Source organism: Corylus avellana, chromosome 10 (assembly GCF_965113065.1).
Source record: "Corylus avellana chromosome 10, dhCorAvel1.hap1.2, whole genome shotgun sequence".
In the NCBI taxonomy this organism is placed as follows: Eukaryota; Viridiplantae; Streptophyta; class Magnoliopsida; order Fagales; family Betulaceae; genus Corylus; species Corylus avellana.
Window position 1 is genome coordinate 15,750,831 of NC_142499.1, and position 23,090 is coordinate 15,773,920.

General features: G+C 35.9%; 4 protein-coding genes across 7 annotated transcripts; 1 reads left to right on the forward strand and 3 right to left on the reverse strand.

The window, feature by feature from the left end:
- Window positions 1-1,857: 1,857 nt before the first annotated feature.
- On the forward strand, window positions 1,858-3,404 carry LOC132191852 (Thioredoxin superfamily protein). Its single transcript, XM_059606965.2, has 3 exons — window positions 1,858-2,069; window positions 2,462-2,487; window positions 3,051-3,404. The coding sequence occupies exons 1-3, from the start codon at window positions 1,905-1,907 to the stop codon at window positions 3,268-3,270; spliced, it is 411 nt and encodes a 136-aa protein (XP_059462948.2). The 5' UTR covers window positions 1,858-1,904; the 3' UTR covers window positions 3,271-3,404.
- Window positions 3,405-4,061: 657 nt separating this feature from the next.
- On the reverse strand, window positions 4,062-6,892 carry MAT3 (methionine adenosyltransferase 3). The gene is made up of 2 exons (XM_059606964.2): window positions 6,746-6,892; window positions 4,062-5,475 (listed from the first exon to the last, which is right to left on the reverse strand). Exon 2 carries the CDS (start codon window positions 5,471-5,473, stop codon window positions 4,301-4,303), a length of 1,173 nt encoding a protein of 390 aa, XP_059462947.2. The 5' UTR covers window positions 5,474-5,475; window positions 6,746-6,892; the 3' UTR covers window positions 4,062-4,300.
- A 3,425-nt stretch (window positions 6,893-10,317) lies between these two features.
- Window positions 10,318-12,531, reverse strand: LOC132191494 (translation initiation factor). The gene is made up of 6 exons (XM_059606533.2): window positions 12,056-12,531; window positions 11,869-11,966; window positions 11,388-11,459; window positions 11,156-11,280; window positions 10,639-10,711; window positions 10,318-10,527 (listed from the first exon to the last, which is right to left on the reverse strand). Exons 1-6 carry the CDS (start codon window positions 12,354-12,356, stop codon window positions 10,423-10,425), a joined length of 774 nt encoding a protein of 257 aa, XP_059462516.2. The 5' UTR covers window positions 12,357-12,531; the 3' UTR covers window positions 10,318-10,422.
- A 752-nt stretch (window positions 12,532-13,283) lies between these two features.
- LOC132191493 (5'-AMP-activated protein kinase-like protein) lies at window positions 13,284-22,260 on the reverse strand. 4 transcript variants are annotated; one of them, XM_059606531.2, is made up of 13 exons: window positions 21,879-22,260; window positions 21,651-21,770; window positions 20,391-20,545; window positions 19,622-20,302; window positions 18,203-18,401; window positions 17,600-17,666; window positions 17,462-17,512; window positions 17,308-17,361; window positions 16,562-16,681; window positions 15,847-15,971; window positions 14,254-14,305; window positions 13,987-14,132; window positions 13,284-13,373 (listed from the first exon to the last, which is right to left on the reverse strand). In XM_059606531.2, the coding sequence occupies exons 1-12, from the start codon at window positions 22,034-22,036 to the stop codon at window positions 14,034-14,036; spliced, it is 1,881 nt and encodes a 626-aa protein (XP_059462514.2). In that variant the 5' UTR covers window positions 22,037-22,260; the 3' UTR covers window positions 13,284-13,373; window positions 13,987-14,033. The 4 variants fall into 4 exon arrangements, with proteins under 4 accessions (XP_059462514.2, XP_059462513.2, XP_059462515.2 ...); XM_059606530.2 differs by having other exon boundaries at window positions 13,305-13,396; XM_059606532.2 differs by lacking the exon at window positions 13,284-13,373 and having other exon boundaries at window positions 13,657-14,132; window positions 17,308-17,355.
- Window positions 22,261-23,090: the final 830 nt, after the last annotated feature.

Sequence of the window (23,090 nt, forward strand, 5' to 3'; positions counted from 1 at the left end):
TAATTTTCCGAGCCAAACTTCTATTGTCATTTCACAAACTGCAACATATTCAATTTCCATAGTTGAGTAAGCAATGCAAAGTTGTCTGGAACTCCTCCAACTAATGTTGAAAGTATATATTCAAGTTGAAAATGTTGAAAGTGAGTAAAGTTGTATAATTATTAATAATAAATTAATAAAATTTGTTATTTTTGTTTATTATTATTATTTTCTTACAATTGGAAATTGAAAAAATTACAATCGAACTCGATTGGAAACTTTGCTCAAGTCCCTAACTGAGTTCAAGCTGGCTCGGGTGCTGGTGAGCTGAGTTTGATCAATATTAGAAAACTTGACTCGAGTTCGAGTCGAATTTGAGCAAACGAACAATATCGTTGACCCAAGTCCGAACAACCAACATGATTTTTCAAATTAGCCCAACTTGTTCGCCAAACATTGGTGAAGCTTTGGCAGCCCATCTAGCTATGTCTCTAGCTTCTTTTCTCAACATTGGAAAAATTATTTTAGAACGTGAATTGCTCGTTGTCAAGTTGGCTCTTCTTTAACCCTGCTTCTCTCAAGATTGATGTATCTCTTCCATTATATCTGAGACTCTCAACTCTATCACAGCTTCCTCCTCTTGAAGAGCTAGGAAAGTCAATAAAAGTGTAAACTTAGGTGTCCACTCTATCGTACATTGGGTCGTAGCCAAATTTTTTTTTGGCCGCATTCCCATGCTCCACCTCCCTCGGTTCCTATTGTTAGTGGGAAGGACCCTCCTTCTTTGGACCTGGTTTGTTGATTTTAAGCTTATTTAGTTTTTGGGAAAAATATAAAAAAAAGTCTCCCAAACTAACTGCCGTTTTTGAAAGAATTCCACGATATTCAAAAAGTGCTAAAGTAGTCTATCAAACTACCAAAGTGTGTCAAAAATAGCACATATTTTTTTATATTCCAATTATATCCTTATTCTTTTAAAAACTAAAATTAAAAATTAATATAATAAAAACTAAAAATTAAAATTTTAAAAAAAAAAAAAAAAAAAGAAAAAAGAAAAAAAGGAAAGGGGCGGTTTTCCTTTTTTTTTTTTTTTTTATATAGTTTAATATATATATATATATATATATATATATATTTATTTATTTATTAAGAATGACACGTGTCACCATTTTTATAGGTGTTGACGTCATATTTAACAGAATTCGTCATATTTTTTAACGGAATTTGACTCTAGTGACTAAGTTGTTTTTTTGGAATATCTCGTGAACTTTAAATTTTACTTTCATACGACATGAAGCGATTTATAATTTAGGCAAACTATAGTGACTAATTATTTATTTATTTTCAAAAACCCTTTTTTTTTTTGTATTTATTCGCCCTTTTTTTTTAAAAAAAAAATTGTTCTATTATTTTATTTTTTAAAAGAATAGAGATATTATAGAAATATAAAAAAATAAGTGGCGGTTTTGATACATTTTGGTAGTTTGATAGGCTACTTTAGTACCTTTTAAATAGTGTTTGGCTCTATTACAAACGACTATTAGTTTGGAGGCTTTTTTATATTTTTTTCCTTAGTTTTTCGGCTTCTTATTGTTAGTTTAATGTACTTAAAAATAATAATAAATAAATAAATAAAACGCTTAACTTGGGTCACAATTACAGCCCAATTCGAGTCCGACTGTAAGTAGTTGGAATCAATCCAAATCAATCCAAAGAGAGGCCGTCTATACCTACTAGTAGGAGGCAAGGAAAGCAAGTTGCAAGTGTAGGAATGAAAACGGCAAGCCTTTGACAAATACGGCAAGACATTTTAATACAACTACAAGTCGTCTAATTGGCACTTATTCCTAATACCAAAGGTCCAAAACCCCCCTCAAGGCTCAAACGACTCGCTGCTAATTCTAGAGCTCCGCAAACCAAAGGATATGGAAGGTGGAGCTGGTATGAGTGGCAGTGAAGACAGCACAAAGAAAGGGTTGGGTGGCACAGGTTTGGATCTCCCACTGAATCGCCACGGAAACTTGAAAAGTGCTTCCGGCGATCAAAGCCTTACGAACATTCTTCTGGAGATTAAGTCTTCCAAAACCCCTGTAAGCACCCATTACCAGCTTATTTTTCAATTTTTACTTTTTTTGTTGTCTTGGGATCCTTCAGGCTTCTTTGATTTTTCTTTCTTATGGGTCTGAGAATTTGACAAATGGGTTATTCTTTATCCGCCATTTTGCTTCTCTGAAGCTAAAGAAATGAAAATGAATTTCTAGGAGATTTTGGGTTGTGGGAAGGAGGCACACCAAGAAAAATCTTTCTTTTCTCGGCAATCAGACAGGGAAAAGATATGGATGAATTGAATTCATTTATTTCCTGAGGCCGATATATATATATATATATATATATATGGTGTAGTTTCATGTGTGTAGATTGGTTTTAATCCTTTGAATGGCGTCAGTTTCATGATTCTTTCCTTCTATTGAAATCCTTGCAGGCAGTTATCAACTACGGTGCATCTTGGTACGTAACAAGTTCTTCAAAAGCCTTTTTCCTGATCTCTCGTTTTAATTATCAAAATCATATGCACAAACCCATTCACAAAAAGGCAGTATTTGTGAGCTTCTTGTATGAACACAAAATGTTTGATGTAATGATGATTTACACGGTGAGTTGCATATGTAAGGGGTAAGACTTAAGAGGCATTTTTGCCAGGAAACTGGTTCTTGTTTCATACAAGTTGTGGGATACATGGAGTTTGGGCGTGTCCTTTGATGTGAGGGAAAAATTGAACTATGGTAATTGCTCAAGTCAGTCTTCTTATAAGGATCTGGATCCCAGCAATTTGCTGTCCGGATTGCTATCATTTCGGACAGTAAATGTGAGAAAGCTTTTATGAAGACCACCTACTCGAGCAAATGAATGGGTTGCCCTAGATTTGCTTAGATAAGTAGGCTCTATAAAAACTCTCTAATAATTCGGGCAATGAAATTGCTGAGGATCTCTATCTGACTAGAGGGTCAGACATGAAGTTCTTGACACAATCAACAATATGGAATAATATTTGGTTTGTTATCATTTTTCAGGTGCCGTGTTTGTAGCCAGATCCTCCCTAAATTCTGTCAGTTGAGTAACAATTTCCCAAAGCTTTCTTTCATATATGCAGATATTGATGAATGTCCAGAAACGACTCAGCACATCCGCTATACACCAACATTTCAGTTTTACCGAGACGGTGAAAAGGTAGATGAGATGTTTGGTGCTGGAGAAGAGCGGTTGCATGATCGTTTGTGGTTACACTCCTGAAGACATTATCTCAGGATTAACAAATAATATTGTTTAGCTGTTGAAACAATTTGCTGTATTTGTTAAGCTTAGCACGTGTACATGGGTCACAAGCTATCGCTGAAGTCCTTTCGTAATGAATTCTTTCTATTCTTGTTCTGCTTCTCCCCCTCCCCCAAGCCTTCTCTTGTTCTGCTTGTAAGAGTCACATGGGTGGCAGAACTGCCAGAACCTACCTCATCTACTGCCACCACGGCTACCGTCAGATGGTGCTGGCCATCCACGGATTGAATCTGGTGAAATTGAGCGACTACAAGCTCTTGTTGGAACAACCATTTGGGCATGCAGATGTTTGACGGCGGGTACGTGCACCGCGGGCTGTTGAAGCCTGCGATTTGGTGATTTGGGTGTGGGGCTCTGGTGCAAACTTGGAGTGGAAGAGAAAGGAGAAAGCAAAGAGAAGACTAAAAAAATAGATAGGCAAGGGAGAGAGAGATTTTGTGAATAAGGGAAAGGTTTTGGGAATGTGTAAGAAAACTGTAGGATTGTAATTTAGGGAATGTGTAAGAAAACTGTAGGATTGTAATTTAGGGAATGTGTAAGAAAACTGTTGGAGAAGGGTTTTGGGAAGTTTTATCTAAATGAAGCAAAGAAAGTTTAAGAAAGCTGCTGCCTGCTGGGAGTGCTCAGTATGAATTGCAAATTATATATGTCAAGGTTAAATCGACAAATTGATAGATTATCATCTTATTTGCAGTTTAGCTACTCAGATGATCAATTTGTTCACCATGGCTTTCTTAGAAGAAACAATATAATAAATTGAAAATAGATCAATTCGAATAAATGACATCAGGTTGGTTGCAGAAACAATACATGAAGAATGGATAAAGGGAAAAACTGAAAAAATACAAATGACAGCACCAAATGGTAAAGGTTCCTAGATTTGCTAAAGCTCAACCTGAAGCACGCATCTCTTCACACATACAATGAATGTTCTTTATTTTATCTTCAAGTAGTAATGATGGGCTAAGATAATAACCATTTGCAAAACTCAAGCCTTGGGCTTGAGAGGCTTTACAGTCTCCCATGTGAAATCTGGATCATCACGGCCAAAATGACCATAAGCAGCAGTCTTCTGGTACCTGAAGTTGCCTCCTCTCTTAAGATCTAGATTGATGGCAATCATTCCTGGCCTAAAGTCGAAATTCTCCTTAATCAGAGCCAATATGTCCTTGTCTGGAATCGTCCCTGTTTTGTATGTGTCCACAAACACCGACAGCGGTTCCGGCACACCAATTGCATAAGAAACCTGCACAATACAGCGGCGAGCAAGCCTTGAAGCCACCACACTCTTTGCTGCCTGCCTAACAATATATGCACCACTCCGGTCCACCTTGGTCGGGTCCTTTCCGGAGAAGGCACCTCCACCATGAGCACCCCACCCACCGTATGTATCGATAATTATCTTCCGGCCGGTAAGTCCTGCATCTCCATGAGGTCCACCGATGACAAACCGACCTGAAGGGTTGAGGTGGAAAATGGTGTTGTCATCAAGATACTGAGAGGGGACAACAGGTTTAATCACATGCTCTTTCAAATCCTTGGCAATCTGCTCATTTGTCACAGTCTCATCATGTTGAGTTGAGATAAGGATGGTGTGCACCCGGAGAGGTACCATTGCTCCATCCTCATTCTTATACTCAACAGTCACTTGAGTCTTTCCATCCGGCCGGAGCCATGGGCATGTTTTGTTCTTCCTGACATCAGTTAGCCTGGCACCAAGCTTGGTAGCAAGCACATGAGTTAGTGGCATGAGCTCAGGCGTTTCATCTGTAGCATAGCCAAACATGTGGCCTTGGTCACCAGCTCCAATTTCCTCAGGCTTCTTGGTGAGGTGACCATGAACTCCTTGAGCAATGTCGGGGCTCTGTTGCTCAATATTAACAAGGACCTTGCAGTTGTCGGCATCAAGACCAACATCTGGTGACACAAACCCAATGCCTCTGCAAGTGTCTCGAACTATTTTCTCATAGTTTACTTTAGCCTTGGTTGTGATCTCACCAAAGACCATCACCATGTTAGTCTTTGTGCAGGTCTCGCATGCAACTTTGCTCTCTGTGTCTTGTTCTAGGCAAGCATCAAGGATGGCATCTGAGACTTGGTCGCAGAGCTTGTCAGGGTGGCCCTCATTGACAGATTCAGAGGTGAAGAGAAATGTATCCATCTCTGGACCGGGGAAAAGGATAAGATGTGTTAGTGATCCTCTACTTAACAACAAAGGATTGAAATCTCAAGGTTTAAGTTGCAATCAACAATGTATTGCCTATCATTACATGGCAAACATGGATAGAGATTCATAGCAATTTTGTTGCTCAGAAATTTGAAGTGTTCAGAAAAAAATAATAAAAAAGAAGAAAGAAAAAGAAAAGGCACTTTGCATAAAATTTTCTCAAATATATATAGAGGAGCCAATAAATTTATCCATCATTGGCATTAATAGACAGATCATCATCATCATCATCATCTTCTTCATTAAATGGTAAAGGAAGAGCTTGTACTGGGGATATAGGTATCTATTCTATAATTTTGGGAAAGTTTGTTACAAACACAAATCCAATTTTTTATGAGTACCCAATTCAATTAGCCAATTGTCCAGAGCATCTCAAACTAATTAACACAATATATATAAAAACATAACTGATCCTTAATTTGTAGATCTAGTGGCTAATGTTTTAGATATGGCTAATCACTAAACAGCTAAAAGCAATGACCACAAAAAGATGCAAGCAACAAGGTAGATTGCTATGGCATATCAGATAAAGACATCAGCAAAAGAGAACGAAATGTCAGATGTAAAATAATTACCCTTTCTTGCAACCTCATCATATCATTAGTACCAATCTAGATCCCACAACATAAGTTCTGTAATTTTTTCAATGCCCAGATTTAATTTCACTCTCTTTCTTTCTCATAAATTCTCATAAAACAATTTATGAGAAAGAAATGCAGATCACACTTAATAACATCACATTGGAGGATGAGACCCAAGTATGGTTTTGAAAAGGTTGATGCTAGGGAGTGAGTACAAATGTAAAAACCAAATCATAAATGCAGAACATCAGTACAAACAGAAACATCCCACATAGATCCAGCCGAATACCAAAGCAAACAACAAAACAACCACATCAAACACCATACACAAAGACAGAAAGGAACATAAACAGACAAGGCAACCCATTGGTGAACAAACAAAGTACCCGATCTCCTTACCTAAAGTAGACAAAAACACATGAAAACAGAGCGCAACGGAACTAAACAAACGAGGAACTCGAAATAACTAACTGCATGACCGAATGAACGTAATGTGACAACATTAACAATTGCAGAGACATATATAGAACAATGTTGAAGCTTTTTTTTTTTTTTTTGTGATTGAAAAGAAACAGAAAACGGGAAAAGTTGCAGAGAAAATGCATAGATAGATTGATAGACAGACCTGGAGTTGTATGTATGTTTACAATAAATCGGAGGCAGAGGCTGAGGAAGTGAAAGAGGAGAGGAGAGGAGAGGACACAAGAGAGAGCGTAAGAAGGGGTGGGGTTTTATAGAGTGGAGAGGAGGTGGTTTCATCTGACTGGCTCTGTTCTCTCTCTCTCTCTTTTCTGTTTTTTCTGCCAAATTACATTTACCTCCTGTCAATGAAGCCCATTGGAATATAGTTTTTTTTTTTTTTAAATGACAAGACATTTAAAAGTGGTTCAAGGCGGAGAGAGGTGGTTTGACCATCCAGGATAATCAAATCACCCGATCAGAGCTAAAGAGGTGGTTTGGTCATCCCTAAAGCTTACATCCTCAACACCTTTAATTTTTTGTGCTGAGAGAGTGGTTTGACCATCCAGGATAATCAAACCACCCGTTCAGAACTAAAGAGGTGGTTCGGTCATCCCTAAAACTTACCTCCTCAACACCTTTTGTTTTTTTTGCTGAGAGGTTGGCTGAGCTGAGTAATCACTCAACTCCTCTATTTTTTATTTTTTTTATTTTCTATGATTGAAGGTTGATTTGGATTGTTCACTTCAAAAGACTAAGTATAATTTTTCCTTTTTTTTTTTTTTTTTTTTTAATTTTTTATTGGGTTTGCTTGTGGTGTGTTGTTAGTAAGTATGCTGTGGGTTTTGATCAGTTTCTTGCCTACTCTATCTCGCTGGCTTAATTCCTTTTGGGGTTGTGGCTTTACAGTTGGTTTCAATTAGCTATCATTTCTATTTTCGTGGTTGGTTTGTGGATCCCACACCCACCTACAAATTGAATTGATGGCTGTGAGCAATCCTGGCCAATCTCAGATCTATTCTTTTAATATTCAACGGTTGAAAACCTGTCTCCCTTCTCCATGCGGTTGCCTTCTGTTGAAGGCTGTTTTCAAAGGCTAGCTCCAACCGAACTACAATATGTGGCCAAAGTTTCATTAAAAAACAGAGGTTACAAGATCTCCATCAACAATCTTTATATTTTATTAGATTTACTGTACATATCGTTTTTTGTTGGGCCCATAGTCTACCTAAGAATGCGGCTCAAAGTCGAGCTCCAACCCATAATTCATTTTCTTCATACAGGCTATTTCAACAACCATACGGTAATGAGTTAGCACTTATGATAAATGACTCATATATGTTAAAGCAAAGTTGCAAGGACGAGCTTACATGGCCCGTATATACGGTGTAGCACTTGCATAAGAAAAATGCAAAAAGAAAATAAAATAAATAATATAAGAGTATAGTTATATATTATATTTTTATCTAACAACTATTCTATAATGCTGACATGACAGTCTCAACCAACCTTTAATTTCCTTAAAGCTAGCTTATCCATGGGTTGATTAAAGACTATACCATGTCAGAATTGGGTTGGTTAAAGACTACCATGTCAGAATTGCGAAATAATTGTGAGATAAAAATGAGGTTTCTAATATTACTTATAATATAATGAAAATGTAGAAAAATTATGGTGTAATAGATGAAGCATGGGGGCTCATAGTACCTAAACACCTAGGCAAAGTGGAACGTCACAATCACCCCTTCTTGGGACCTAACATCCTCGCTGACAACCATCATGGGCCTATGCGCGTTTCCCCCCATCTCAGGCTAAACTATGGCTCTGGTACCATATGTAACACCCCACCCTAAATTGTATGAGATATTATATCATTTAGGGTGAAGCATTACATATGGTATCAAAGCCATAGCCCAGCCTGAGATGGGAGAGCGTACACAAGTTCATGGGAGTCGCCAGCGAGAACGCTGGATCCCAAGAGAGGGTGATTCTGACATTCTACATCAACTAGATATGGAGATTGAGATGTACTTATATGTATACTTACATCCTTTATGACAACAACACGTTTTAAAGCCATGATGGTCATGAACCCATCAGAACTCCGCAGCTAAGCATGCTTTTATGCGAATAGTACCAGGGTGGGTGACCTCCTGAGAAATCTGATTTGGTAAAAAGCATAATTTTGTACCAAAAGCAGACAATATTGTGTGTCATTGAGGTAGGGCGTTACACGTAGTTTTCTTCTTCTTTTTTTACCAATAGAATAACAAATTTGGACAAAAAGTACTTATAAATTAAGATATGTTCAGTGTCATTTGAGCGAGATTGGAGCTCATTCGAACGAGAAGGAATCTTCATGTGGCAGAGCTATGTGCGGGCATGTGAGAACGAACTACTGAGATTTAAAATTGGAAAAATGCATTTGAACGAGAATGGCATCTCCACTTGGAGCGATAGGTGAATATGGTCGGCCGAGATTCAATCTGCCAGGAAAAAATGAAGGAAAGCTTATTTCCCTTAATTTCTTAGTCCAAAGTGGAGAGAGAGGCCAGAGAGAGGGGTGACAAGAAATAGAGAAAGGGAGAACAAAGAGAAAGCTTAGAGGGAGAGAGAGGAGCTCAAGGAGGAGACCAAACGGGTGCTGCAAGAGGTAAAACATTATATTCTCTATGATTTTGGTATTCTGAGTTTATGGGTTGGTTTGTTGATGTTTGTTAGAGTTTTAGATGGTACGGTGGTTGTTGTTTTGGGGTTATGACGTGAAGTTTTGTAGAGAATTTGATTATTGTTATGTTTTAATGTTTAATAGTGTTGGTGTTTGTTATATATATATATATAATAAATATAGGTTTTCATGTGATTTTCACGTTCATATGACAGCAAGTTCTGAGTCAAACAAAATGGTATGCCGTTCAAACAGGCTAACACAAATAGCCTAGTTCGAACTCTTGATCATACACTACCCAAAAAAAAGGGGGGGGGGGGGGGGGGGGGGGGTGTGCAATTAGTGACGTTTGGGATATTGACGTTTTGAAAAACGTCACTAAAATATGGGGGTGACTCGCGGGAGCCACCCGCCGACTGTCTCTAGGGTGGCTCGCGGGCCACCCTTGAGGTGGGGGTGGCCTTCCAGCCCCCAGGGGTGGCTTCTAACTTCTTTTTTAAAATAAAAAAATCAAAAATCAAAAATCAAAAAAATATAATAGAATAATTTGAATTTGTTTTATTTTTTTAAATAATTTAATTTAATTTTTTTTTGTTTTATTATTTTTTTCTTTTTTTGGTAGTATAAATATTTTGTTGGTAAATATTTTTTTATTTTTTATTTTTTATAAAATAGTAGAACAGTGCGCGTCGCCTTTTGGCCCTAAGAGTTACCTTGTAATGTCATTTTCACTGCACAAACGTCACCACTTTTAAATCCAGTCACTATGTTTAGAGTCTTGCCAAATGTCACTATTGTGCATACACTTATGAGGGTTGTGTCCCACATTGAAGAAATATAAAGAACAATAGTACTTAATATACATAAATAGACGCAAGCCCATTAGCTTAAGCTTTTAGGCTAGAAGTGGTGTCCTAATATATATATATTAATTTACTCTTGTGTCACTACATTAACTATAACTAGCAAAAACATTTTCCAAGAGAAAGAAGGATTTTGGGTTTGAGTTGAGGTAGGTTTTTAAGAAGAGTTCAGAGAAGATTAAATATAAAGTAGAACTTAAATATAATTCCAAAATTTTTACAAAATAGAGCGAGTAAATTAAATCTGAACGGTTAAAAAAATTATACATTAACTATATATATATATATATATATATATATATATAAAATGAATTAGTAACTAAGGCCAAGTTGAAGCCCTAGGGCAGCGTGCACAAGAAAGAGTGACATTATCCCGCTACCCAAGATACCATGAAGGTTTCTTAACCCAGGATTATTCTGCGTGATTAAAGTGAAAAAGATAAATTAATTAGAGAATAAAAAGCAGAGGAAAATAAACAAACAAATTAAAGAATCAATAATAAGAGAGTTTTCACAAATTATAGTCACCTCAAAAAGTGCAGGTAATATGGTTTGTATGGTCAAGAGAGAAAGGCCAATGATGCCTGTTATAGCATGAGGACTGCAAACAAATATATTAATTAAGTTAATTCTCCCTAAATAACATAAAGATTACTTATTCAAACTCAGAATGATGCCCTCATATTTAGTGGTTTTTTTTTAATATATGACATGGAAAACATCTTCAAGGCGGAGTCCCTTTGTAACCCAGTTGGGCACCTGATTGGGGCCATGGTCCCTGAGCCTCACCTTTTTTGAAAAAAAAAAAAAAAAATGCTAAAAACCCTTTTGTAATCTTTACATTTGTTTTTGAAAAAAAGTTTTTTTTTCTTTTTTGGCCTATGAAAATCTTTTTAATGATGTCCAACTCTTTTAAAATTGAATTCTAGTTCCGCTTCTGCAATTGGGTAAACCCTGAATATACGACCATTTGAGTTGATTCTTGTAATTTTTAGTTGACCATGAGTAGAAAAAGAAAAAAGAAACATAATTGTTAAAGAAGTACCTCTCAAAGATGGGTTTGTCTGAAGTGAGGAGAGCCATAATTCCACCAGTTGCTCCAAGAGCAAAGAAGAAAAACATCCCACCTAGAAGCTTGGGGTGCAAGTCTTTGGCCATAGCCTTCTCTTCCTGAACAATTGATCAAACCAATATAATCATAAAACTAACAATATTAATAAATTCATCAATATATTTTTAGCCTCAATTAACACATATTAATGTAATGTATTTCTTACCCCATCATCAGAAAAACGTATACGGAATCCTAGATATGTTCCATAGCCACCCATTGCTAAGAGCACAACCGCCTACAAGATTAAAGGATCAATATATATATATTTGCAATAATTATGTGGTAGATTTATGTAAAGCTATGGTGGAGGAAAACATATACAAGGAATTTTTTTTTTTTTTTTTTCTAAAAATGGTAGGCCGGGGAAACCAATTGTGGCTATCCTACTTGGGCGTGACCATAGTAGCACCTACCCGCTGGGAGCCGCACAGGAGGGACCTAAACGGTGAAAACCGCATGTACTCCCTCAAGTCCAACTGAGTCATAGTCTGGCCCAACTCCATTAGGAAATCAATAGAAATCCAAGACGGCTAATACTAAACAGGCATATATAGAGATTTTTTATTACAGAGATTCAAACCCATGCCCTAGTATATGCCCTAACGGGCCTAACCATATAAAAGGAATTATATATACATATATACCATGTTCCCGGGATGACCCCAATGTACAAGCCAGTCGGGGAGATTCCATGACTTAATAAGCTCAACAAAAGGTGCGAACACAGATCTCACAGCTCCAGCTGCAATTCAGTATCATATTCAAATTTCTTAAAAGAATATTTCTTCATTTTACAAGTTCAGAAAGCGTTCAAATATCAGAATTATGTACCTCCAGGAAGAGCAGCCACAAAGAGCAAAGGCAAAGGAGTGAAGGAGTACAATAGGGTCTCACTGGGCTCCTCCATTTCTTCTTCTTCTTCTTCTCCTTCTTCTTCATCTTCTTTGTTAGTCATATCAATGGCTATGCCAGTCTCCTTCTTCATTGCAGAAGTAGGACTGATAAGGAGTGTTCTTCTTGCAGGAGCCCATGGGCCAGTGTAAAGTTTGGACAAAGTTGGTGAGAAAGGAAGCAGAGGAGGAGGATGAATGCTGATAGGAAGAAGAGCAGCAGAGACATTGAGCATCGCCATTTGCAGACACAAAAGGATAGGAAGCAGGAAGACAAGAGTGTGGTTTGTTTATAAGATTTGGTGTCTGGTAGAAGAATATGAAGATAGACAAACGAGGAAGTAGGAAAGGCGAGGAAAGAGACACGCCTACAGGCACAATTCATAGTACTACACTTTCCACGTGGTCTGAGTCCCTAGCCTACAATCTTTCATTATTTTTTTTTATTATTCTTTTTTTCAATTTTTATTAATGGCAATTCATGTTTTCCGCCATGCCGCATTATCACGTCGATACATAGATATAAAATTATATATGTTCGCAATTCTTTCTTTTTGTAAAAGAGTCTTAATTTTCCAATTAACCAAACAGGTAAATAAGAGATTTGACCTCAATTGAGGAATAGAAGATTTGACGAACACTTTTTATCTTCTCGCCTATTCCCAACAACTGTTTAGGAGATTGGAGGATTCGAACAAATTCTACTTTCATTTACTTTTCTTTGACTTTAGCAGTAGCTACTCACTCCTTGATCAATGATTCACCAAAGCTCTTGTTATAAAAGGGTGTTCTAATGAGCGAAATGGCATAACTATAACCCAATTCATTTGATTAAACAAGTCAGATCCTTCAATCATAATCTACTAATTTCGTGTTGAATTTGCGTCAAATTCACACATACCTCTTCCTACCCTACTACCTTTCATACTTCTTTTTTTGAAGCCAGTAACTAAAGGTGATAATTCGTGTTCAGGTGTCGAATTCATGTCATGTCAATATACATGGATATAAGACTATATAGGCCAACCATAACCCGACTTATTTAATTAAACAAGTTACATCCGTCAACTTTAATTAGCTAATTTCGTGTTAGATTTGTGTCGAATTCGCGAATCGTGTTAAAAATTGTAAACCCCGCCGGTAACCATTACCATTTAGTAAAATGCTTTCCTTCCTGCAACTAGTATATTACCAATCAATTTTGCACAGCAGCCTGCTGCTATAAAGACCCTTGCAAGCCTCATTCCATTTCTTCTTACCTGCGCGGCAAGCTTGATCATTTCTGATCCAAATCATAATTACTTTCTGTACACACTAATCAGTACCACAACGTAATTAGTATGCTCAAATGTGGGTTTTTGTGGTATGACTACTATTAACCATCTACAGATTCTTTAATTTTACAAAAATCAAGACAAACAACCAGCAAGATCAGCAACTACCCAAAAATTTAATTAGCATTTTGGATCAAATGAAATCTAAAATTGGAATATGATGACTCTGCTCAAAACCATGTAGAAGATACCATATACACACTTCATATTGAAACTCAGCCAATGCCAACCTTGCCACAATTGGAAGATATTAAACCAAAATATTTCATAGCTATTTTTGAGAGAAAAATTAGTTGAAAACGAGAAGTAAAATATCTACAAATTCATGAAAACCCAACCCTACTTGTGACCGTCTAGTGATAGGACATATATGAATTTACAAGTTGATAAGCATACAGTAATGATGCTTCGGATAGCAAAGGTGTGAGACAGTGATGAAGGATTACATTCACATGGAGTATGATACGCCCGACATCCGTGTTCCGTGTTCTAAGATTTTGAACCAATACCCTTATTGGTGATAAGTAAGAAAATTTACCACATGGGTAGATAGATAGCAAGAAAGTCCTCCCAGACAAAACTGTTTCATTTTTCAACTCGGAGAATATTGTTACTTATGGTACCCCTGGTAACTGACTCCCTTTGAGGATCAATCCTCCAGCGGCCATCTACAATGAATTTTATCTGCAATAAACAGAATGTCAATCCTAGGGAATAAGTTTTGAATCCATTAACAGAACAATTAATTCTGTTCGCATATGCATATAAGCAATTGCAACAGCAGTTGGGCGGTAGATGTTCGCACCTCATATATCCCAGGATAAAGCAACAACATTGTTGACCAAATTCTGGATTTCCTGGAAGAACATGTTATGACAGTAAGATCATCATTTAATTTATTAAACTTTGAACCACAAATATAATATATAGCTGTTGAGAAAAGATGCATGAACACACATCATGATACTGCACAAAGAGTTTAAGAGAAAGGTCATTTGACTAGAACAGCAGACAGAATATGTAACAGTGAAGATTTCTTCAGCGCTTGAGGGAATCACACAGCAAACATTTAATATGTACTAGATGTCAAAATCATTGTATCAGAAACCCAACTCTCAGTTATTATCTTGCAATAGATTCCACATTGAATCAGATTATTATTAACACACCTAATAGAATCTTGGCTGTCAGCCTCATAAGTTTGCTCAAATTCTCTCACTGATGCATCTAGTGTGCTAATTGGGAAACAGATTCAAACCCAATTAAACAATATGGGAAAATTATAGTTTACCCCCTCAAAGTTGATAGCATTTTTCAATTCGAACACCAAATTTTCAATTTTTGCAATCTACCCCCCAAAGTTCCAAATTTTTGCAATTTAACTAATTTTATCCAAAACTTCTCATATTGCCCCTAATTTTTATTTTTTTATTTTTTATAAAAAAAAATTTAAAAAATTCGGGGTGGCTACTTTGGTTATCTGGTCATTTTTGCACCCCCAAATTTGTTTTCATTTTCATAAAAAATAAAAAAATAAAAAAAAAAATCAGGGGCAATATGGGAATTTTGGAATGATATTGGTCGAATTGAAAAAAATTGAAACATTGTGGGGGTAGATTGCAAAGATTGAAACTTTGAAGTTCGAATTGAAAAACGCTGTCAACTTTGGGGGGGTAAACTGTAATTTTTCCAAACAATATTGAGCCAGAAGCGAGGCATCTACCGTGCTAATTCGAAGAGCAATGGAATGTGATCCTCAAAAAGACATGTTTATTGATTCAAATGCTATTTTTCCATTTCAGTGTTGTTAATTTTACACCTAAAAGCAAAATATTGATTCATCTACCGTGCTACTTATCAAAAAAAATATTACACCTAAAAGCATCAGTTTTTTTTTTTTTCAAGGTTGGCTGGTTGGGCATCAGTCAAGTAGGCAGATACCACAGAATATGATTCCTCTGTTTTAAACAGGCACTTAAGATCACTTTTCTACCACCTGATTGTCCATATGTATAATGCAAATAACAAAGTGACTTGGCACAATATTCTTGCCTCAAGAGACAAACTCTCCAATGGCCAGAGCTCTATCAGAATAACAAAAGAGCTCATGACCAGCCAGACTTTAGGCTGTAAGAGAATGAGGGGGCTCCAACAGAAATGGAAGTAAACTGACAACATACCACACAGTTTCAAAGAGTGAAGAAAATACAGGAAAACAGTTGTTCTTCTCCCTTTCCTTTTTTTTTTTCCCTAATAATTTTGTAAACCAAGTTTTACCTACTTTGATAAAACAAGTTGAACATCTGAAACCCAGATAGGCAAAACTCATTACGGAAAAAGAAGAAAATAAAACATCTTAACAGTGATGCTTGATTGTAAAGAGAGAATTTGCCAAGACCTTGATTCCATGGGGTCTATGATAGTTGATGATGGCTGGGGATCCATATTAATGCGATGATGCCAACCGTCGAAGCTACCTAACACCTCCACGATTTCACCATCCCCAAAGTACTGAATTTGAACCTAAAAAGATCAAGGAATCAATCCCAGTCAGAAGGCATAACTGATAGTCTCAGCCAAAGTCCAAACAGACTTATGTTGCTGACACAGTGTCAGTAAAATGGTAATACCAACAATAATTGGACAGAACAGTTCTGGTATGAAAAGGTAACATAATATCACTACTTAGTTTCTTGCTTCTACTATGCCTATATAATATCTATGTTTTGAACAACTACGGTCATTTTCCACTAAGAAGATATACTGATCGACTGTGATTGATGCATATCACCATGCCAACAACTGTCCAAGTTTTAAGGAAGCATTGGATCCTTGAATGAGTCATGCCACATAAAGTTATTCTTTCCACCGGACTTCCTTTCAATTTTTCCGTCAAGATTTGTTGGATGCATTAATTGCGGATTCCAGAAATTTGAACAATTGGTGGGTTCTAATCATGTTTGCTAAAGAAATTGCAAGAGTATCGTACGACAAAGTATCCTTCCATTCCGGCAAGTAAGCATAAACATTGAATTTGACTACCTGTCAACAGACTGTGACTATGTATTACACAAATACATGAAAATGGTCCAAGCCAAAGGCATATGCAGTACCTCTTCTAACCCTGAAAGGCTTTCTTCAGCAGCATGTAATTCTTCATCTCTTTCTGAGATAAGCTTTTGGGCCTTCCTGATTTCAGTTTCAGCCTTGGTTTGCAAATCAGACAATGCAAGCTGAAGGCAGAAGTTAAATGTATAATAAAAATGGGTTGTTGCTGCCAATAAGTGCACTAGTAAGAATTAAGATTTCATGTCTCTTAGAATTGTGAATATAAACTAAAAGAATTTTACTTGAAAATATATTAATGTCATGTAGTAATAATATAAAAAAAAAAAAATATATATATATATATATATATATATATATATATATATGTATGTATTTTTTCAGTTTATATATTCCAATAATTCCATGCAATCCATAGAGATTATGCGTTGACACCGGAGAGTTCAATCATTCTTTTTGAAATTTTTTGCAGCAGTAGTTTTTTCACTTCGGTTTTCCAGCAGAGCCTTTTTAATTAGATCTTGCAGGGTTGAATGACCCCTTGAGCTTATGTGTGCGTTAGGCGTGCAACATCTTTTCTTAGAGTTGTTATTAGCAAGGTCGAACTCCAGTTCTTATAATAAATCACAAAATTTAAGTTGCATGAACAAAGGGTTGAGAAAATATTCCATAATGCCTGGCACTCTACTAGTCCAATCTGGCGATTTTTATGTGGTGAATATTGAGAAAGACAGAAATGCAACCCCTTGGCAAGATCTCACTATAACACGAGGATCTCGAATTGCTCGTATACCTTTTCCTTCTCAATCTGTTCTTTCAACCGTGAAAATTCCAACTCCTTCTGAAGCTTATCATAACAAAAAGTAAAATAAATAATCTATCAGTTATTTTCATAAGTCCATATAACAGAACTCCATATGGGTAACAAAAGTAGAAAATATGACTACCAGCATGAACTTGAGATGATTAATCTCAGCTTGCTCCTCCCTTTTGCTACTCTGTATCAAAGAAAACACCAAAGTCAAGGAATAATTTCAAACATGCAGCCAATGGAATGATTTCCTCTAAATAATATACAATATGACCTCCTCTGTGTCCAAATCCTTGTCCAACTGAGTAGTCATTAGTCGTTCAGATGACAAAAGACCATCCCTATAAATAGTTTAAACACCAAAAGAAATACTGTTAAAGTAAACATCAGAACCCATAGCCCGCCAAAAAGAAACACAAAGTGACAAGAAAATTTACTGAAGTTTAATATAACATAACATCCAATTTTTAACTGAAACATCCGATTTGAGGCTTAGTTGCCATATAAATAAAGCAATCAAAAGACAGAAACAGAACTGTTTGGAATACAATCAAATGGCCAAGTCTCCCAAGCTTCTTTTTCCTTTTCAGGGGGAAGAGGGAGTTTGAATAAAAACCCATCTATCCAATTCTCACAAAGGATATGGCATTTTATTACATAAAACAAGCTTGGGGGATATAACTTTGAGTTCCACATTCAAGAATAAATGCATGGATTAACATAATCCATGAATAAATCCATTATGGCTCAAATAATGGAGCAACTAATTAGAAATTGGAAATCGCATGCCTAACTGTTCATGAATTTACGAAACTAGTTGAAATAGTTACAAGAATTTCAAAAGAGAAATAAATAAAAGCTGCTTTAACTTACTAACCTAAGAGGGTGTCTGACTATTGCAGCAGGAGCAACTTGCTTAGATGTCAGTGTACTGTCATTTAATGTTGTAGCAGAGTTACCCCCATTAAGCACATTTTCAGAGTGCTCTTCAATACGGGGCAGTACCATATTCTGTGGTTGGATAAATTCATTGCTTTCTTCATCAACACTTTCATTTAATAGGCCAGAGGCATTATCTGAGCATCAAGCAGCTCCACATACTCAACTTCAATATTCAAAAGAACCAGATAAATAAAAGTTAACAAATTCAATCTTAAAGTAGAAACCTTTCTGCAAAGACACATACAAATGGAATATTGACAAATACTATGACTGAAAGATATGCATAAGCAATTTACAAGAAAAAAAAAAAGGCAACATTATTAAGATAACCAAGATGATGTTCAACATTTTAGAATACATATCATAACTTTAGGGTGGAGCATTCTTGGTCGTCTTTTCTATGTTCACTTGTCTTGTCTCTAACATGAAGTCTCATGGTAGGAGGAAATTTTTTTGATCGGTGGTACAAGGAAATTATTTTATAGGTATCGAAAGGAAATGAAGAAATTTGTTTTTGTTCCCTATCCTTTCATTTTGATTAAACCTTATTATAATTTTTTTTCTTCCTAAAACAACAAACAGGCCCTTTATCTGAACTTCATCAACTATGAAAGTACAATATGAAAGATAAAAATGCACCGCAGTACTGCCTTCAGCTGTTCCTGTAAAACTCAAGTTTTACTGCCAAGTCATGATAAAGATAATGAGAAGGTGCTGCCTGTCCATTCATCATGTATGCTTCATTCAAATAAGTACAATTTGCAGAACCAACAGAATGACGGGTCTTTTCTACTATAATGCAAAACCATGGGATCTAAGACCCAAAGCTTGGCAACTGCAATACTGCAGTAATGGTAATCAAATCACATAATTGTGGAGCATAGTGCCCAGAACTCTGTGTCTAGACCATCAAAACATGGTTCACAAAGAATACCACCAGTCTAATTTCCTGGATCATGTGAAGTAACAAGTATTAAGTTGGAACAACTTAATAATTTGGGTACTCCTCAAACTCATTAACTTCCAAACATTCACCTTACTCATACCATCAAATCCATTTACATCATATCATCTTTGACTCACAGAAAATAGGATCAAAATTACCTCACCCAATACATAATCCTCAATAATTCAAATAAGGAAATGGAGAGAAACATACTAAAAAGATATTGGAAAGACATGAAAGTATAAGGCAGATGAGACGACATCTATAATACAGCCACTGCGGAGCACAAAACATCAGTAACATTTTTAGCATATTTATCCAAGGAATCTCATACACAGGGCAACATACATGTAAAGACGCTCTAAATATTGACTGATGAAGTAAACATTAAAAAATGGTTTATCTTACCATCGATCATATCCAAACATCCATTTTGAATAAACTTTGCCACCTTTTCCTCGAATGATGAGTTGGCTGATAATACTGTAGGCATGCAACTATCATCATCAGAGTTGAGAGCTTGATCAATATTCTTAATCTTCTCATGCTGATCTCTCAAACTGTATGGGGGCCTTTCTTCGAAGGATACAATGGCTGAACATTCTGTAGGCATGCTTTTAAGGTTATTGAGACTCAAATCAGGAATTGAACTCCAAGAATAATTTTCCGTTCCTTCAATTGAAAAGGGCATATCTTCAACAATATTGTTCACCTTCTCATCCGGAACTTGTAACTTAGATGAAGCCTTTTCTGCCAGAGATGAATTGATCAGAACTTCTACAGGCATGCAGCTGTGGTCATCAGTGTTGAGACATGGATTGATGCTAGAACTGCTTTCCATGGTGGTAACTTCAGTTGACAAGGAAACATCTTCAGCCACAGTGTTTACCTTCTCATTGTGACCCTTCATTTTACATGATGCATTTTCCTCTAAGAATGAATTGGCTGAAGATTCTACAGATACGCATCTAAATTCAACAGAGTTGAGATCTGAATCACAACATGAACTACCAGAATAGTTCCCCAACGTGGAGACTTCAGTAGATGAGGAGATGTCTTCAACCACATTGTTCACCTTATTGTCCTGACCTTTTAAAATATATAAGGCTATATCAATAACAGGCAGAGGAACATTACAATGAGAATTCAAGCATGATTAAAAGAAACAGATATTGACCTGTTAAAATGTCTTCATGATCACCGACTGCATCTTGGTTTGCATCAAAACTTTTTTTCTGATCAAGCCCATCGATATCAGATTTTATTGAGTTGGCAAGAAGCTCTCTAATCAGTTTATATCCTCTCCGTCTAACAATGTTTGCAAGGTCTTTCCTATAAAAGATTAACACAAATATCACTCTCTGTCTCAAAAAAATGATGTGGTTCGAAAATTTAACAAAAATATGAAAATATAGTGATATTTTGCAACTGTCCTTTATTATAAGAATCTTATTTTCTTTTCAAAAAAGGCAAGGCTAATAAAAGAAAGTGAAAACGTATGAATTTTGACTTTTGGAGAGTTTCATATTTTTGGGACACAATGCCGCTCTAAAAATAGGCCCACCGGGTGCATTGTCGAGATCTATAAAAGACTTGATTTTGTCTCCCTTAACACCAATTGGTTTTAGGTAGAATGACAGCTCACGGTCCAACAAATGGTATCAAAGGCAGAAAGTCATGGAATCAAGTCATAGGAGCCTCATCGTGAGGGAAAGATTGTTGGGGCACAATGCTGCACCCTGCGACCGCTCTAAAAACAGGCCCACAGGGCACTATGGAGAGGTCTATATAAAACTTGAGTTCGTCTCCCTTAACACCAACTGGTTTTACTTAGAATGACAGGTCAGGTCCGACTCATATATTTTGAAATCCCAAAAGGAAAAGGTAGCATCTATTTTAGAGGAATTAGCACTTTTCAACTCAAAATAGAAATACAAACATACAAATATAACCTTCTTCTTGTGGAAAGATTATTTCATGGCACACATTTGCATTTTTAATTTGTATAGATTTAAAGAGTCGATTGCATAATCATTTCCATAAATTTGTTCCACTCAGTACCAGCAGTACAAATTCATCTTGGCATTTCAAACTAGCTACACCTGGGCTACTAAGAAAAAATCACAATTCTCAGTTAATGTCCGCTAGTGAAGATTTGTTTCCATGACATAAAACATGGAAAATAAAGAAGGTAACAATAATACATCAATCTATTACTATTTGTTAGAATGTTAATTAAATGATTAAATTGACATTTCATATGAGCCCAACTCCTAAATTTTGTTAGAACCCAACTCCTAAATTTACCTCTCTATTAAATCACTACTTATCCCAAAAGCTTAAGCCCATAAAAAATTATACATTTAATTATTTAATTTATGTTCTAACCCTCCCAACCAACTTAGAAGCAAAAAATTGATAGTAAGAATTCAAGAACCTTCCATGCTGCAAAAGCTCCTTCAACGATGGTACGTGATCCTCTGGAAGCCCAAACGCAGTAACAAATTCCCGTATGTCATTGCACAGCTCTGCACTGCTCTTTACCTTTCTACTACCCCTAAACCATCCATAAATGAATATGAATAACCAAGAAAATAGAAACCCATAAAAAGATGTATTATGAGGATTACAGAAATAAAGAAACACAGAGCATAGGAACTCAAACCTGGGTTTTTTATTTGAACAAGCACATACTGTAAAACGTTTCTGAGGTGGGTGTTCCTGGGTCACCCAGATTAGCTTGTACTGTTCTTGTTGTGAAGCCAACAAGAGCTTACGAGAAGAGAGTGAGAGGAAGGTCGGGAAGTGAAAGAGGGTCGCCATGAGAGAGCAGAAGTATGGGATTTTGCAGCATTGAGAGGTCAAGACTCAAGAGGATTGAGATGGCTCGAGATGATGATACTTTCGGGTTGAAATGATTTCGTGGGTCGAATCGTAAAAAAGCTGGTTTGCTGAAAAAAATGAACTCCTTTTCCTGAGAAATGATGAGAGCTGGACTGGGGAATGACGATTTGAGCTCTATCAGTTGCCTAAACACTTATCCAGTACAGAAAAACAAATCATTAGATAGAGATTTTTTGTAGAAAGCTATGAACAGAAAGAAAAAAAATAATAATAGAATAAAAAAATTCGAAAAGAGATTTTAGAGTGCATTGGGATTTGGGGCCGATTAAGATTGCGTTTGACAAGTTTAAAATTATTTTTTATATTCAAAAAGTCTATTTAAAAAATATATATATATATTCATTTAATAAAAAAAAAATTAAAAACACTTTTAAGAGTCCAAAAAGCTTAAAAATAATTAAAAAATACTTTTGAAATTAAGTTTTTGCCCAAAAACTCTTTTTAACTTAAAAGCTCTATTTTTCAAACGCAATTCCAAACAGATTCCTCGTAGAAGAAAAAATATGTTATTTTAAACCAAATTTTAGAAAATAAATCGTCTGAAATTGTGATTTGAAAATACTACCAAAAAAAAAAAAAATTTTTTGAAAACACATCATTTAAAGGCTAAACTGTTATTGTAATTTTGTAAAAGTTAAACTGCGATTTTGCCAAACATTAAATTACGTTTTTAAATCACACTTTTTAAAATTATAAACTCTAACGGGGCATAAGTAATGATTCTCTTTGATCCATTTATCACTTTCATTTTATACTGGCTCATGTTACGTATTTTAAATAATTGACATAGAAAATCATTAAGTGTGAAAAGTACCATTACGAATGAGTTAAAATGGATGATAAGGTAAAATAACTATAAGCTTGGTTTGTAAAACTATTCACTTTCTCATTTTTACATTTTGTTTTCAAAACATTAATAAATAATTCGAATGTAATCCAGGCTATCTAGGAAACCGATATTTACTTCCATCAT